The sequence below is a fragment of the Carcharhinus amblyrhynchos genome, chromosome 2 (assembly GCF_965287045.1).
Source record: "Carcharhinus amblyrhynchos chromosome 2, sCarAmb.v2.hapA, whole genome shotgun sequence".
NCBI classification, from domain to species: Eukaryota; Metazoa; Chordata; class Chondrichthyes; order Carcharhiniformes; family Carcharhinidae; genus Carcharhinus; species Carcharhinus amblyrhynchos.
The window spans coordinates 15,749,728-15,768,001 of record NC_137325.1 but is presented as its reverse complement, the minus strand read 5'-3'; the positions used below and the strand labels follow the sequence as shown (position 1 = coordinate 15,768,001).

The 18,274-nt window shown below is 44.2% G+C and overlaps 1 protein-coding gene across 12 annotated transcripts in view; it reads left to right on the top strand.

Annotated features, from left to right (window-relative positions):
- fhod3b (formin homology 2 domain containing 3b) overlaps positions 1 to 18,274 on the top strand; it is a 560,180-nt gene that overhangs the window by 527,398 nt on the left and 14,508 nt on the right. For all 12 annotated transcript variants that reach the window (XM_080202871.1, XM_080202833.1, XM_080202860.1 and 9 more), the window contains one exon: positions 2,958 to 3,150. In XM_080202871.1, the coding sequence (XP_080058997.1) occupies positions 2,958 to 3,150 (193 nt within the window). The remainder of the gene's footprint in view (positions 1 to 2,957; positions 3,151 to 18,274) is intronic.

Genomic DNA, 18,274 nt, shown 5'->3' with positions numbered 1-18,274 from the left:
GAATGTGCAAACTCCACACAGTGACCCAAGGCTGGAATTGAACCTGAGTCCCTGGCACTGAGAGGCAGCAGTACTAACCACTAAGCCATCATGCCGCCCCAAACAGATAGACAAAGTTTGGCTGGCTGGGAAGGCAATTGTGGTAAACAGCCTCTTGAAAACAGAGCTGAAAAAGCTTGAGTAGTCTCTGAATCAGAAATACTGGGTACATTCAATCATCTTTAGACCCAGTAAGACATTTCGTTACTTCGGGGAATCAATGAAGTACTTCACTTTGTACCAGTCCACAGAGAGACCGTCTATTATTGAATTACGTGAGTCTGATCATAACCGTATCTCTTAACCCGCTGTGAAATAAAACAACTGAATAATTTTCATCCAGCCGCACCTGGTCTATCGCGTGTTTTCAGACCAGTTATCATAGCACCATCTGAAAGAAATGACTATCAGCTCCAGGTCATAAGAAGGTTACAACTCCAAGTTGTTCTATGGTACTGATATTAATCAGTGAGCCATCTTCTACGAAAACTAGATGTTTAGATTGCTAATGGGAGGCTAACATTACTGAGCCCAAGAAGAAGGATAAGGCACTCTTAACTTTATAGAAACATAAAAGATAGGAGCAGCAGGAGGCCATTTGGCCCTTCAAGCTTGCTCCGCCATTCATCACGATCGTGGCTGATTGTCCAACTCAGCAGTCTAATCCTGCTTTCTCACCACAACCTTTGATTCCATTCGCCCCAAGGGCTATATCCTGAATACATTCAATGTTTTGGCATCAACTACTTCCTGTGGTAATGAATTCCACGGGCTCACCACTCTTTGGGGGAATGTCTCCTCACCTCTGTCCTAAATGGTCTACCCCAAATCCTCAGACTGCGACCCCTGGTTCTGGGCTCCCCCACCATCAGGAACGTCCTTCCTGCATCTCACCTGTCTGGTCCTGTTAGCATTTAATAAGTCTCTGAGATCCACCCCCCCACCACCCCTCTAATTCGTCTGAACTCCAGTGAAAACAATATTAACCTAGTCAATCTCTCCTCATCCATCTGTCTCACCACCACTAGAATCAACCTGGTTCCCCTCTTATCCAACTGTTATCCCAAGGAAAAAGCCTCAAGAAGATGTAAAATGAGTACAAAGTGTGTTAGTCCATTTTTTTAATGCAGGACCTTCCATTGTTAACGATGAGTTGTGTGAAGGGGATGAATAAAGAATGCTTGGGATGCCTCCCTGTGACACTTCACTTTATCCAAGAACCATGCCTTGTCACACTCTCAAAAACTGACCTCCGCCCATTCCGCGATTGTGCTTTCCTGCGACCCGCCTTTGGGGATGTTGTGATTATTTTCGATCTCTGAAATTTTCCCAGGTGCCTGTAAATGGCTTCCCCAGAGCCAGTTGGAATGGTGGAATCACCCAGTAGTTCTTTCTTGTCTAATCCACCCAGGATGCAGAAGTTCTAGACACCCCTGAAGTGGCGTCAAAAATGGCGCCGTGCAAACTCGGACCCAAACACTCACCGTAGGTGCAGCTGGAATTCAGTGTTCCCCCAAATCCGCCCCTAATCTTGTTGAATGTGCAGGTGTTTTTGCAGTTTCCATCTGTTTTTATTATTCCACCTGATATTTGAAGTGATTCTGTTGAAGCATTGTGGGCCTGTAGCTATTCCATCTGTTGCTCATTCCCCCGTGCTGCACAATTGTGATAGTTTGTTGATTAAGTGAACAGTGAAACAATAGTTTAAACAGCAGTCAAACAATAAACCATGCGTCTGGACTAGCACATCACATTCTCAATCAGTGAAGGGGAGAAACTGAATTATAATCTACTGGCCTTTTTGTTTGGCAATATTACTGTTGTACACCTCAAACTTGCTCATTGGGACCCTGGTTATGTGAAATCATCCAATTCACTCTTTTTTACTCTCTTGCTGCATCCTCACTCCCTCCTTTGTTCTCGCCCTCCCCTCTGTCCCACCCTTACCCCCTTCCCTCCCTCGCCCCCTTCCCTCCCCTCTCTGTTCCCCTTCCCACCCTCCCTCCCTCTCTGACCCCCCTTCCCTCCCTCCCTCCCTTCCTCTCTGACCCCCCTTCCTTCCTTCCTTTCCTCCCTCCCTCCGTCCCTCCCTCTCTGACTCCCCTTCCCTCCCTCCCTCCCTCCCTCTCTGACCCCCCTTCCCTCCCTCCCTCCCTCCCTCTCTGACCCCCCCTTCCCTCCCTCCCTCCCTCTCTGACCCCCCCTTCCCTCCCTCCCTCCCTCTCTGACCCCCCTTCCCTCCCTCCCTCTCTGACCCCCCTTCCCTCCCTCCCTCCCTCTCTGACCCCCCTTCCCTCCCTCCCTCCCTCTCTGACCCCCCTTCCCTCCCTCCCTCCCTCTCTGACCCCCCTTCCCTCCCTCCCTCCCTCTCTGACCCCCCTTCCCTCCCTCCCTCCCTCTCTGACCCCCCTTCCCTCCCTCCCTCCCTCTCTGACCCCCCTTCCCTCCCTCCCTCCCTCCCTCTCTGACCCCCCTTCCCTCCCTCCCTCCCTCCCTCCCTCCCTCCCTCCCTCCCTCTCTGACCCCCCTTCCTTCCCTCCCTCCCTCCCTCTCTGACCCCCCTTCCCTCCCTCCCTCCCTCCCTCTCTGACCCCCCTTCCCTCCCTCCCTCCCTCCCTCTCTGACCCCGCTTCCTTCCCTCCCTCCCTCTCGCTCCTGCTTTTGTTTTCTCAAACATAACTGATCACTCCAAGCTCACGTACATTGGGAAATGACTGTGTTGGTGAAAACGCTCCTGTCCTGACCAACATCCCGTTACGCCTTTGTTGTTCTTCTCTGTTTGTCCCGTAAAAGTAAAAGACGTTGTGCTGTTGACTGTCGTGCATGCAAGAGTTGGTCCAGTCAACGTGTGCAGTGTAGGAACAAGTGGCTCTAAGCATCATCTCCCTTTCTTCCCCTGCCAACCTTTCCTTTTACAGATTCCATGCATTTCTGCTCTTCATGGGACATCCTCCGCATGCCATCAGAGAAGTCAACATTCACAAGTTCTGTAAGATCATCAGTGAGTTTGCTCTTGAATATCGCACCACCAGGGAGCGGGTGTTACAGCAAAAGCAGAAACGAGCCAATCACAGAGAGAGAAACAAGACCAGAGGCAAAATGATTACAGATGTAAGTAGCATCATGTTTTCTCCTCTTGTTGCCTGCGCTCACTGGAGAGTGGGGAGCTGGGGGGGAGGGGGAGGTGTGTGTTAGCATTGGCTGGGGTCTATTCAGCCAGAACTCGAAACACTTCATCAGTAGACTTCGAGGGAAGTGGGGTTGTAACGAGGATTTGGAGTCTCGCAGCTTGTTTGCCTCAGAGCAAGGAAATAATTTAGTGCTTTTGGGAAATGAGCTGCAGCTCCGAGAGCTTCCAGCTGAAGGATTGCCACGTGGAGGCTCTCTTATGAGAGGATGGAAAAGGTGACTTTCTCTGGAATCCTCTCCCTGTCAATTCACTATCACTGTGAGCAGTCTGGGTTGTAGAGCAGTCTCACCGACCTGGTTTCAGTCCTTGTGAGGTGACCAGAAACGCAGCCAGGCATCTAGGGCCTGAAGGCGTGACTGAAAACAAAATTAAAATTACCTCTGAATGGAGACGTTTGAACTTTTATTTATTCGGAATGAAATTGTGTCGGCAAATGCATTGGCAGATGCAGAATGATGTGGATGAATGTGAGGTTTTTCACTTTGGTACCAAAAACAAGAAGGTAGATTATTATCTGGCTACAGATCGAGAGAGGGAAATGTGCAACAAGACGCGAGTGTCCTTGTACGCCGGTCATTGGAAAGCAAGCACGAAGGTGGCGAACAAAGCAAATGGGACGGCATGGCGGCACAGTGGCTAGCGCTGCTGCTAGGTTCAATTCCCGGCTTGGGTCACTGTGTGCAAATTTTGGATGTTCTTCCCATGCCTGTGTGGGTTTCCTCCGGGTGCTCTGGTTTCCTCCCGAAAGACATACCGGTTAGGTGCATTGGCCATGCTAAAGTCTCCCTCGTAGAAACATAGAAAAACTACAGCACAAACAGGCCCTTCGACCCACAAGTTGTGCCGAACATGTCCCTACCTACTAGGCATCCCTATAACCCTCCATCTTACTAATTTTCATGTACTTATCCAAAAGTCTCTTAAAAGACCCTAGCGAATCCTCAGTGTAACCAAACAGGCACCGGAACGTAATGACAAGGAGATTTTTGTAGTAACTTCATTACAGTGTTAATTTAAGCCTACTTGTGACACTAACGAGTAAACTTTAAACGTGGTATTTTGGCCATCATAGGAAGAGATTCGAGAACAGGAATAGGGATGTCTTGCTGCAGTTATACAGGGCCTTAGTGAGACCACACCAAGATTATTGTGTGCTTTTGGTGTTCTTATCTAAGCAAGGATGTTCTTGCAATGGAATTTGTTGCAGCAGAGGTTTACCAGACTGATTTCTGGAATGGTGATGACATACGAGAAAAGGTTGAGCCAGATAGGATTATATTTGCTGGAGTTTGGAGGAATGAGGGTGGGGAGGAGGGAGGTCTCATTTGAATATTCTAACAGGACTAGACAGGGTAGATGAAGTAAGAACGTTCCTGATGGTGGGGGAGTCCAGAACGAGGCATCATGGTTGAAGGATATGGGGTAAACCATTTGGAACTGAGATGAGGAGAAATTTCTTCGCCGTAAGAGAGTTAAGTCTGTGGAATTCTCTGCCAAAGAAAGCAGTAGTGGCCAAACGATTGTACGTTTTCAAGGAGGAGTTAGATGTTGCTCTTGAGGTGAAAGGGATCAAAGAATATTGTGGGGGGAGGGGGGAGGTGGAAACAGGAACAGGTCACTGAGCTCTGATCAGCCATGGTCATAAGAATGATGGAACAGGCTCGAAGGGCTGAATGGCCTGTTTCTGCTCCTGTTTTCTATGTTTCTATGTGGTATCAATGTCATTGTTAGTTATTCAAGGAAGTGGAGAGACTTTGTAAACGAGAACTTGATGCTTCAGTAACATTGGAAGGAAGTTCCTCCGAATGCTGTGTTGAACTGAGTTCTGTACTGGAACAGCAGGGTGCAAACCTTTCTTTCCCACACTGTCACTGTTTGTCAAACACTGGGTTGGAGTAATTCACCGCGCAACAATTTCAGGCTCAGTTCTGTTGATTGCACGCTTCGAGCTGCTGTGTTTCTTGAACTGCAGTGCCAATATCGACTAATTGGATTTGGATAACCTCGTACTACTGTCTGGTCCCAAAAGGATTAACTGTTCTTGTGGAGTGATTTGATATACTTTGAGACATTTCACTTTGGAGCAAGGAAAATATCTCAATAATGCTCGGAGGCACTAAGTAAAGCAAATCCAATGTCCAGGCGGAGCAGTGAGCTGATTGCTGCCAATTTGTAAATCAATGGTGCCGACTGCACTGAGAATCCTGTGTGCTGGGCACCACAGTGCGGAAGATTTAAATTAAACAGTAGACAGCGACTGGAATGATTGGGCAATGGAGGATTATTTAAATCATCATCATAGAATCCCTACAGTGCAGAAGGAGGCCATTCAGCCCATCGAGTCTGCACCGACCACAATCCCACTCAGGCCCTATTCCCATAATCCCTCATATTCACACTGCTAATCCCCCTGACACCAGAGTCAATTTAGCACGGCCAATCGACCTAGCCCGCCCATCTTCGGGACGTGGAAGGAAACTGGAGCACCCGGAGGAAACCCACGTGGGCACGGGGAGAATGTGCAAACTTCACACAGACAGTGATCCGAGTCCGGAATTGAACCCGGGTCCCTGGCGCCATGAGGCAGCAGTGCTAACCACGGTGCCGCCCATATCAATTATAGAAATGGTCGTGTCCTCATTACCCAAGATTGAGCAATGATATAATGTTGGCTTTCTTTGGAGATTTAAAGATTCTCGATCATGTAAACTGTGACCAGATCTTCAGCATATAGGCTTAAGGTGAGAGGGGAGAGATATAAAAGGGTCCAGAGGGGCAATTTTTTTCACTGAGGGTGGTGAGTGTCTGGAACGAGCTGCCGGAGACAGTAGTAGAGGCAGATACAATTCTTCTAAAAAGCATTTAGACAGTTACTTGGGTAAAGCCAAAAGAGGAAATGCTAGAAAATCTGTAAGGAGGAAAAAGAGCTTTGACAAATGATCATCTGGAGTCAACGTCAGCTCTTTTCTTTCCTTACAGATGCTGTCAGATTTTCCAGCATTTTCTCTTTTGGTTTCAGAATCCAGCACCCACAGTAATTTGCTTTTATTCGGTTATTTGGGTAAGATGGGTGTAGAGGGATATGGGCCAAATGTGGGCATGTGGGACTAGCTTAGTGGTAAAAACTGGGCGGCATGGACAAGTTGGACCAAAAGAGCCTGTTTCCATGCTGTAAACCTCTATGACTCTATATCCAGAAACCCGAGGAAACAGTACTTCTGTAGAGCAGTTGGTTGATCGATCTATGGAACAGTGTTCCTGGTCAGATGGTGGAAGCCATTCCTATTGACTAATTTTGGGCAGCGCAGGGGTTAGCGCTGTAGCTTGTCAATGGTTAGCTCTGCTGCCTCACGGCACCAGGGACCCAGGTTCAGTCCACTCCTCGGGTGACTGTGTGGAGCTTGCACATTCTCCTTGTGTCTGCGTGGGTTTCCTCCTGGTGCTCTGGTTTCCTCCCACATTCCAAAGATGTGCAGGTTAGGTTGATTGGCCATGCTAAATTGCCCCTTTGTGTCAGGGGGATTAGCAGGGTAAATACACAGGGTCACATATTTGGGGATAGGATCTGGGTGGGATTGTTGTTGGTGCAGTCTCATGGGCTAGGTGGCTTCCTTCTGGACTGTAGGAATTCTATGATTTTATTCTGAGAAATGAAAATTAGATAACTTTATTTTATGAAAAACATTTTTGCATAGTTTTTGAGTAATTTGAAATGGGGGCATGTGGTACATTGAATTTCATAGAATCCCTGCAGTGCAGAAGAAGGCCATTCAGCCCATCGAGTCCACACCGACCACAATCCCACCCACGCCGTACTTCCATAAACCTTCTTATTTATCCCGCTAATCCCCCTGACGTTAAGGGAAATTTGGCATGGTCAGTCAATCTAACCTGCACACCTTTGGACTGTGGAAGGAAACCAGAGCATCCGGAGGAAACCCACGCAGTCACGGGGAGAATGTGCAAACTCCACACATTGAACCAAGGTCAGAATTTTGAACCCAGATCCCTGGCAGTATGAGGCAGCAGTGCTAACCACTGTACCACCCTAAAAACTTGGGAGGGAAAAGGTTACCGATCCTCCACTGTGATTTTCCTTAAGTCGGATCCTTTTATTGTTTAATTCATAGGAATTGTTTGGACTGTTACAACAGCAGCAACTTGGATTTACATAGTGTCTATAATTTGGTATACCATTCTAGGGCTCTTCTTAGAAACATCATCATAGAAACGTTGATACTGTGCCACATAAGGAAATATAAAGGCGATGATCACTAGATTATTCAGATAGTTGGGTTTAAGGTGCGTCTCTAAGGAAGAGAGGGAGCTCGAGATTTGATTTGCTTTATTATTGACACATGTATTAGTATACAGTGAAAAGTATTGTTTCTTGCCTGCTATACAGACAAAGTGTACTGTTCATAGAAAAGGAAATGAGAGAGCGCAGAATGTAGTCTTACTGTCCCAGCTAGGGTTAGAGAAAGAACTACTCAGTATAAGTTAGGTCCATTCAAAAGTCTGATGGCAGCAGGGAAGAAGCTGTTCTTGAGTCAGTTGGTACATGACCACAGACTTTCGTATCTTTTTCCCGATGGAAGAAGGTGGAAGAGAGAATGTCTGGGGTGCGTAGGATCCTTAATTATGATGGCTGCTTTGCCGAGGCAGCGGGAAGTGTAGGCAGAGTCACCGTATGGGAGGCTGGTTTCTGTGATGGCAAAGAGGCAGTGAAGTTCAAGATAATTCTAGAGCTTTAGGTCTAGGGTGCTGAAGGCATGGCTACAAATAGGATTACAATTTCCTTTCTTAAAGGAGGTGGGGAAGTTTGGGGCGGGAATTGCGGAAAGCAGACAGTTATTTGTCAAGAGTCTCGTTCTTGTTGTGTCGCGTGACTTCTAGAATGGCAGACGTGATCTTGATGGAACTTGGCCTTTCTTTTTCTAATGATTCCTTTCTTCAGTAACATGCTGTGCTGTTGAGAATGTTCACATGCCATTGCCAAACGTGTAACAGGAGGCTGCTAGCGCAGACTTGTATTGGGTGAAGTTCCTCAATTCACAGTAGAACCACCAACGTGCACTGGAATTTTAGTGTTGCATCAAAGTAGAATTTTTCAAAAGATGTGAGTTTCAGAGAAATGTTACATTTTTGAGCTTTACGCTGGGCATTGTTTTACAAAATGGGTATCACTGACCAATCCTGCAGGTCATGATGAGGAGACGCCGGTGTTGGATTGGGGTAAGCAACAGTAAGAAGTCTCACAACACCAGGTTAAAGTCCAACAAGTTTATTTGATAGTAAACCCACAAGCTTTTGGAAACGCTACTCCGTTACCTGATGACGAACAGCGTTCCAAAAGCTTGTGGGTTTACTATCAAATAAACTTGTTGGACTTCATCCGGGTGTTGTGAGACGTCTTACAATTCTGCAGGCACAGTTTTTGCCCCACCCCCAACCTCCACCTCAATATCGAGTTAAATCACAGCGAGACCTGGAGTTAAACAAAGAACCCTTGCCTCCCTCACTGCGGCTTCGTGAAGTGTGTCTCGTAGTGAGTTATAGAATCCCTATAGGGCAGAAGGAAGCCATTTGGCCCATCAAGCCTGCATTGACAACAAGGCCACCCAGGCCCTATCACCATAACACTGTATATTTACTCTGCTAATCCCCCTGACCCGAAGGGGCAATTTCGCAAGGCCAATCAACCTAACCCACACATCTTTGGACTCTGACTAAATCCCCGCTCATAAGGGATTGCATTCTCTTCATTATATTACACGTTTATTCATTGTTTGATGCTACAAGGGACACTTGAAGCATCAAACATGATTTCCCCTCATTTATAATCAGTGTATTTATTCAATATACTTTCCGTTGGCCTGATTATAAATCAACACATAATTTATTTAATGTGGAGTAGTCAAATGAATAGATATCAGCAGGAAATGATGTCATGACATGTATTTATAGTCTGTTGTTCATGATATACACAGAAGGGATACAGCTCGATGGATGCAATCAAAAGCAATGAAGATACTTTGCCTGACATATCTCTCAATATGCACTGGATCACGAAAACAGATGTTCATTTAAGAAGTGAATTACTGCTACAGAGCCAAGCTGAGTTATTCTCCTACCTACAGACTTTAAGCTGACTTCTGGGATCAATTCAGCCGCAGAAGTATCATTCCAGATCTTTTGTCAATGCCACTGAAAAAATCCCCACACATAAGGGGATTCTCTTCAACACATGACATGCTTATCCATTATTTGATTAAATAAGGGACTCTTGTTCTCTGGTTAGTGTGATAGTTGGACCTTAATATATTGTGCTTCAGAGATAGAAACATAGAAACTAGAAGCAGGAGGAGGCCATTTGGCCCTTCGAGCCTACTCTGCATTCATTATGATCATGGCTGATCATCAAATTCAATATCCTGATCCTTCCTTCCCTCCTCCAATATCCCTTGATTCCTTTAATCCCTAGAGCTATATCTAATTTCTTCTTGAAGTCAGACAATGTTCTGGCCTCAACAACTTTCTGTGGTAGTAAATTCCATGCATACACCACTCTCTGGGTGAAGAAATTTCTCCTTATCTCAGTTCTAAAAGTTTTACCAGCTATCCTCAAATTATAACCCCTAGCTTTGGACTCCCCGTCCACCATCGGGAACATTCTTTATGAATCTACCCTGTCCAACCCTGTTAGAAGTGTATAAGTTTCTCTGCGATCCATGAGATGGTGTAACCAGGCAACTGATTTGCAAATGCATAAACCTTCCTCTCTCTCATACCCATTCAAGCAATCTGTGTCTCCACCTACACCTTTGCCCCGTGCTGAGATCTGACTATCAGCTTGACTAAATGTAAATTGCTTCCCAGACAGCAAACACTCATCCTGAGTATGTTATTACCGTAAATACTCTCACAAAATTTGGGCTTTTAGGCCAAATTATTAGACAAGATGTAGGGGGTCGGCTTATACACGAGCAGATTTTTTGAGGGGGTGAAATCCATGCATGTGGAGGGACGTGTTACCTTAAAACATGAAGAATATTTACGAATCACTTGTAAACTATGCCATGCTTTCAGTTGCTAAACTGCAGTAGCTACAGTCTAGATTTTTTTTTACTGGGTACAACAAGGGGAAAACCAAATTCAATCACCATAATCCACTTCAAATCTACCTGTTATGAATTCTCACATCATAACTTATGTTAATTGTGGTGCCATTTTCTCCCATTGTCTGTCGTAGCATAGGAAAATGTGAGGAAAGTGTATTTAATCTAAAAGAATTGGTAGATATAACCATAATATCGGAAAATTAAAATTACTGTTTGCAGCGTTGGCTGGTTTAGAGAGCAGGATTGATGGAAACAGTTTCCAATTTGGCAGCACTACTTGCAGTGTTGACACTGCTTTGCTGATGTCCCATCTCTGAATAGATTCACAGGAGACAGTATTTCTCATTTCAGTTAGCTTCATAAGATGGAATACGGAGCCTGGTACTAGAGGATATTGTGATTAAAATGTAGCTAATTTAATAGTTCTTGTTGTATGACTGTAACGACAAGCAGTTATAATTGCTGGCGGTAACTTGTGTTTGTGCCATTTTGGTATAGTGTTGTGAAGCAACAAAACATGAAAGAGCTCATTGTTCTGCTATCCCTCAAAAACTAGGGTTGACTAAACCTGATTCTGTACCCACTCCAAGGCCTTGACATTTTTCCTAGTCTGTGGTGCCCATAATTGTGCTCATGGCCCCAGCTGAGACCAAAAGCAGTGCTTTATAAATGTTCAGCATTCCTTCCTTGCTTTTGAACTTTGCCAAAGCCAAAGATCCCATATTCATTTTTCATAACCTTCTCAACCTGTCCCATCAAGTTTGAAGGTCCGTCTATGTGAACGCCTGAGTATTTCTGTTCCCTCCACTCCCTTTAAACTTGCACCATATTGTCTATATTGCATTTATTCTTCAGCCCAAAGTACATTACTACACACACTCTACATTAAATTTCATCTGCCATGTGTCGCCAGTTTAACCGGTCAGTCTACGCAAGTCCACTGCTATCCTCATCACTGTGCACTGCAGTTCACCTCCAGTTTTGTATCACCTGCAAACTTTAACTTTTGCCCTCTCTATCCATGCCCAGGTCATTAATATGTGTCATAAAGTGCAATGGTCTGAATAGCAGTTTTTGAGGGATATCACCATATTTCTCTCCAGTCTGAAAAAAAACATTGCCACTGTCCCTTTAATCCATTGGGATTGTTCTTTGTAAATGTGGAAATAATTAAGTTGTAATTCCAGCTATTAAGGTACAAGAAATGTAGAAATTAAGTTATGACAAACATCTTCCCATCTCAAGTAATGGAAAATATTTATGAGCAAACAAGGCCTTCTGTGAGGCCAGCGCTTGCGTACTCAGGGTAAGCAACTAATCTAAACCCTATGTTACTTCCATAAACAACCCAGCCTTGACCACAGGATGAAAATAAGACCCTTTCAATAACACAATTCCAAAAGAGCAAGATACGATGAACTATAACTGTTACATTTTCTGTTTGAATTGACAGAACATCTTGCAGTGCTTTGCACTGTATTCTCTGTGCTGTGTTCTCACTTGTGCACAAGTAATTAAAGCTTGGAAGCCTGAGTACTCTTAGTGCCGAGTGTTGTGTGTACCCAGGTATTTCACACTAGCAATCCAATCTGTTACACTTCGACAAACTTTGTTTGATAGCCAGTAAACAGAACATAAACAAGCATAAACATAACTCAGCCAAGTTAATCAGACATAATTTATCCTTAACCAATCTGTAACCCGAGTGACAATTTATTTCTTTATTCTTTCACAGGGTGTGGGTATTGCTGGCTGAGCAGCGCTTAGTACCCACACCTAATTGCCCTCAAGGATGTAGTGATGAGCCTGAATCATCACAACCCATGTGGTATAGGTGTACTGACTGTGCTGTTAGGAAGGGAATTCCAGGATTTTGATCCAGTGACAGTACAAGAACTAATAAATAATGTTATCTGGCATATTAGTCTGTACATTTCTTCTGCCATAGATGTTAGGCCTGTATCATAGAATCTTACAGTGCAGAAGGAGGCCATTCAGCCCCTCGAGTCTGCACCCACAATCCCAATGAAACCCTATCTTCATTACCCCATGCACTTACCCTAGCTAGTCCCCTTGACACTAAGGGGCAATTTAGCATGGCCAATCCACCTAACCCACACATCTTTGGACTATTGGAAGAAACCGGAGCACCCGAGGAAATCCATGCAGACGTGGGAGAACGTGCAAACTCCACGCAGACAGTGACCCAAGCCGGGAATTGAACCCAGGTCCCTGGTGCTGTGAGGCAGCAGTACTAACCATTGTGCCACCGTGCCTCTCGTAAATAGTTATAATCATCTTTATCCTCCCTTCTTTGAATGGAATGTGAACCGAGTATTGCCTGGTCTTCTGAACTTATCCAGGGACAAAATATTATTTTGTGTGTTTGCATAAAGCAGTAAAGCTCTGTCATCACTTCAAGGCAATCTCGTGCTCCCTATCTCAAGCACTGAGTAAATTGTTTATATGTAACAAAATTAATTTTAATACCCTGTTTCTGGGCCAAAATTTATCAATGCAAATCTGGATCGGAGACTATGTACTGGGATTATTTAATGATACAAAGCTTTGCTTACTACTTTCAAATGGTTCCAATATCATCAGTCACTGTGCTTAGAATTGTCAACGAAAGTATACAGCACGATGAAGAAAATCCTCCAAGCAGGCAGCATACCAAAGAAACTGCTCCAGACGGTTACAACCAGCTGTCCTTGTGGGTGTGGGTTTATGTAGCTCCCACACGGCTTTGAATGATACGTGATAGCAGTCAATGAGTGCACTATTGAAGCTAGTTCTTCAAAAGAGAGAATTGATTAGATTTGGAGTTATTCAGCTAAACACCCTCATGATTTACGAGAGGGGGGAAAAAAAGTCCAATTTTATATAACGGCGAGAATTTTACGTTACTTGGGCAGGTGGACGTACGCCAGACCCAGAACCACCCGAAATTGTGCGAGAAGATGTTGGGCATGTGCCCTGACATCGTCACTCACTTGAGCAATACTTTGTTCGGTGGCTTACTTGAGATCAGAAATGCATCTGCTGTCAATAAAGCAGGCAATTTAGCCCATAAAAGGGCCAATGGAACAGAATTTTACATGGCCCATCTGCTTTTACAGTCGGCGAGAGGACCAATTGGCCAAGCAGCCTTGATGTTTTGACTTCAATCTCAATCCAGAGGGTGGGGGGAAATGAAATGTTAGTGCTGAACTATAGTTTAAAAGATGTCTGAGGTCTGAGGTTTGGGTTTGATTGTGCTGCCTTTGACTCTCTTTTTCCATTGCTATCTTTTTTTCATGGGTCAAAAGCTCCCTGAGACAGCTCCATGGCTGCCCTCCCTTTTCTTGGTGCCCGCCCTCCCTGGCAGTGCTCAGCCTTTCCCATGTTTCATGCTGGCTGCACATTAATGGGCCAAGGGGTGTGAAATCGCATTCCAGGGCCGCTTGCGGCGCTAAGTGTGCGCACCCCATGAGTGGAAAGTTCAGGCCAGTGCCTTTTGCATCTTCAGCGCGTCCCAAGGTACTGCAACACGATGTGCATGTAGAAAGATGCCTTAATAAACAGTGGAATAACTGAGTGTTCAATCAACAACAATTTGAAACAGAATCAAGGATTAGCGTTCATGGTAACATGGTCTTATCCAACTGTAAACTTAAACTTCTTTCCAGGTACTTATTTTAGTCTGACAAATCAAAGACAGAAGTTGACTCAAATTCACTTAAACAATCTTTTGTTTATTTATGCCAAAACTCATAAATTCGTACTGTTGCAACACTCATTTCACTTTAACTCTCTGACTTTCACACTAAACTTTTATTCTAAAACAAATACTGCCTGCTTTGAACAAACTGGCCAGGTCCGTTGCTGTGTAGATTCTTCCTCGTGGATCTTTTGTCTTTTCTGAAGACGTTTCTTCAGGGCACACTTGCAGTGTTGGTTCTCGAGCCGTATCGGTGGCAAAGACTGAGAGACCCCTCTTTTTCTCCAAACTTTCCCAATCTTCCAGAAAGTTCTGTGGCCCTCAGCGAACAATATCACCAGAAACTGATCACAATGTTCAATCACTTCATAAGTTACTTCATAATGTTTATGCCAAGTTACGTGCAAATTACATAGCCTCACCATATATGGTAGTAATGGCTCTGCTGCGTCTAGCACAGCTCAAACAACTATCCATATTTGGTCAACACAGGAAGTGAGAGGCTACAGCTCACAGGACAGGTTAGGGACTCTTGCATCCTTCTAACCAGCATCTATGTTTAATTATAATTTGACCCAGATTTGACATGCTTGACTCTCGTTATCGCAACTGCCCTTACAGCTAATATTGCCGTTGTTATTGTAGTTATTGCTGTAATTGTTGTTGTAATCCCACCCCCGGCCACAATGGGATCTCTTGTATCTTTGGTTTAATATCTCCTCCTAAAAAATATTTAAACAGAAAGAAGGGATTGCATTTATAAAGTATCCAACCTCTGTATGGAATCTCAGTAAATAACACTGCAAAGCACATTATCCTCAAAGTTCCTTTGAACTGTGACGTGGGTAATTTGGCCATCATTTTGTATATGAAAGGTTCCACAAACAGCGACATTGGAATGACTAAATCATTTGTTTTTAAGTGTTGGTTAAGGTGTAAACATTGCCTGGAAAACCTCCCCTGTGCTATAATAGTGACACGAAAGCTTTTGCTTCCATCTGAGAGGGCACATGAGGTGTTGTGTTGGTTTAATGTTGCAACCAAAAGATGGCACCACTCACATTGCAATGCTCCTGCAGCACTGAGGTGTCAGCCTAAATTCTGTGTTGAAATCTGTGGAGTGGGGCTCGAGTTATGAGTGCTATCACTCAAGCCAAGCCTGATGTTGATGATATTTTTCAAAACTGTGCCAGTCCAGCAAAAAAAAAACATCCAAAGCTGAATGGCTCTAAATCAAGTGATTGCTGAAAGAATTCTGCTCCATTCCCATTTGAGGGCAGAATTTGGGTAGACAAATATGTCTACAATTCATCACCCTTCTATGGCCGAAATTCTCTGGTCTCTTTTCCTCCACTGCCAGGGAGAATGGAGAACATGGCGCTCAGCCAGAACTCCATTTGGACAGCGGGATTGGAGAATTCCAACCACAGGAGAGGTCAGAGAACTCTGGCCCATATTTCTAACAATGGCCTTTCAGTTGCAGTCTTCTAATGGTATGAATCTTTATCAGGTTCCTTTTGTTAAACGAACACTGTACTTTGGATGAGGCAATTTTCCATGTCTCACTGCATTCCTTCAGCATTCATTCCATGGTTTGATGGTGCAATGGTGCAGGATGTGCAAGTGTTAGCTCTGCTCGCAGCTGACCTGAATATTCCTATCTCAGCTGAAGATTTCTTGAAAACAGAAGGATGAATAGTCATTGGCAACAATTCCAAATTGTATATTGTTCAACTTTATATCCTATCTTCTACCTGTTTAGAGTCATGGAGGTTTACAACATGGAAACAGGCCCTTCAGCCCAACTTATCCATGTCATCCCCCCCCTTTTTTTAACCATGAAGCTAGTCCCAATTGCCCACATATGGCCCATATCCCTCTAAACCCATCTTATCCGTGTAACTGTTTGAACGCTTTTTAAAACAAAATTGTACCGTCCTCTACTAGTACTCTCCAAACACTCCCCACCCTCTGTGGAAAAAAAATTGCCCCCTGGATCCTTTTGTATTTCTTCCCTCTCACGTTAAACCTATGCCCTCTAGTTTTAGACTCTAATGTTGATTGTCTAGCTGATCTAAGCCCCTCATTATTTATAGGCCTATGCTCAAGTCCCAATAAGTGTGCAATTTTAAATTGCATATTGTTCAACTTTACACCCTATCTCCTATCTGTTTAGGATCTAACTTGTAGTTGTATTTATTTCTACTCAACCTATATGCAAGTACCTTCCCAAGATGTACATATCTTCCCTAAATTACAGCAGTGATTACATTATTTCCTTAATTATAAGAAATTTTGGGATGTCCTGAGATCACAAAGGATATTACAAATATAAATTCCTTCTTTCTTCTTCAACTTCCAACTTGATTTGACTTGTCAACCAGTATCTACCACATTACCTACACAGCCTTATTAACATGTTTATAAGAAATAAGTTTTTACCTTTCTCTGTCCAGTATTGTATGTAACAGAGCTACAATGTTTAACTTGTTACCTAAAACTTCCCCACTACACGGCGTGATTAATGGCAGTTCTGAAAAGTGCCTCACCACCACCTTCTCCAGGCCAGTCGTAAATAGACAATAAAAGCTGGCCTTGCCAGTGATGCCCATATCCCATGAATGAAATGGCTGCCAGCCATTTCATTATGGGTTGCACAGTGATTAGCACTGCTACCTCGCAGAGTCAGGGACCCGGGTTCAATTCCTGGCTTGGGTCACTTGGTGTGGAGTTTGCACTTTCTCCCTATGTCTGCGTTGGTTTCTTCCAGTTTTCTCCCACAATCCAAAGATGCATGGGTTAGGTGGATTGGCCATACTAAATTGACCCTCAATGTCAGGGAGACCAGCTAGGGTAAATGCATGGGGTTATGGGGATAAGGCCTGGGTGGGATTGTGGTCAGTGCAGACTCGATGGACCGAATGGCCTCCTGTAGGATTCTATGATTTCCTTTCTTGAACTAGACCTCGTGTCGATAAATTTCTATTATATCTTAACGCACTGCCGATTTATACACCATTGGAATTTGTTAAATGACCTCTGCCATTACAATCAGAGCCATGATGTGGAGATGCTGGTGTTGGACTGGGGTGGGCACAATAAGAAGTCTCACAACACCAGGTTAAAATCCAACAGGTTTATTTGGAATCTCAAGCTTTCAGAGCATTGCCCCTTCATTAGTGGGGTGGAGAACTGATCCACACACCTGCGGAAGAAGCAATGCTCCAAAAGCTCGGGATTCCAAATAAACTTTAACCTGGTGATGTAAGACTTCTTACTATTATAATCAGATGCATTGCTCTTTGGGAATCCTGTCCATTTCTGTTGTCAAGAACCATGTGTTCTTTCTACCTTACAACCAGCGCAGAATAGGTTTGCTACGAAAAAAATTTGTAATGTCAAAACTTGAAACATCTTAATTAGAAGAACTCACAGAACAAAAGGATCATTTAATTTGCTTCATTTGCATCTGAAGGGACACAATCTGTTCATGTTTTGCCACAAAACCACCACCTCATCTCCAGCTCAGCCTTGAAGATATTGGGGAAATTCTGGTGCTTTAGTCGCTCGGCTCAAAGGAAGTTTTTCTTTTAATTGAGAAGCTTTCTTTAACTACATGAGCTTCCCAATGTGCATTCCCAGTAAGCCTGAACTCTACACTGAGTTCTCTCTCTTGAAAATGCCAATGTATCCCTTCATTCCCAAAGCATCGAGCATTACAGTCTTAACTCGCCCCAGCTTACTGGCTCTTAATTTGTTTGTGATGTGGAGATGCCAGCGTTGGATTGGGGTAAACACAGTAAGAAGTCTCTCAACACCAGGTTTATTTGGTAGCAAAAGCCACTAGCTTTCGGAGTGCTCCTCCTTCACCAGGCGAGTGTGATTTCTGTTCACAAACAGGGCATATAAAGGCACAAACTCAATTTACAAAATAATGGTTGGAATGCGAGTCTTTACAGGTAATCAAGTTTTAAAGGTACAGACAATGCGAGTGGAGAGAGGGTTAAGCACAGCAAAATCTCACAAACTGTCGTGGCTGGAGACAATACACATCTCCCCACTCACATTGTACCTTTAAGACTTGATTACTTGTAAAGACGCGCATTCTAACCATTATTTTGTAAATTGAGTTTGTGTCTTTATATGCCCTGTTTGTGAACAGAACTTCCACTTACCTGATGAAGGAGCAGCACTCCGAAAGCTAGTGGTATTTGCTACCAAATA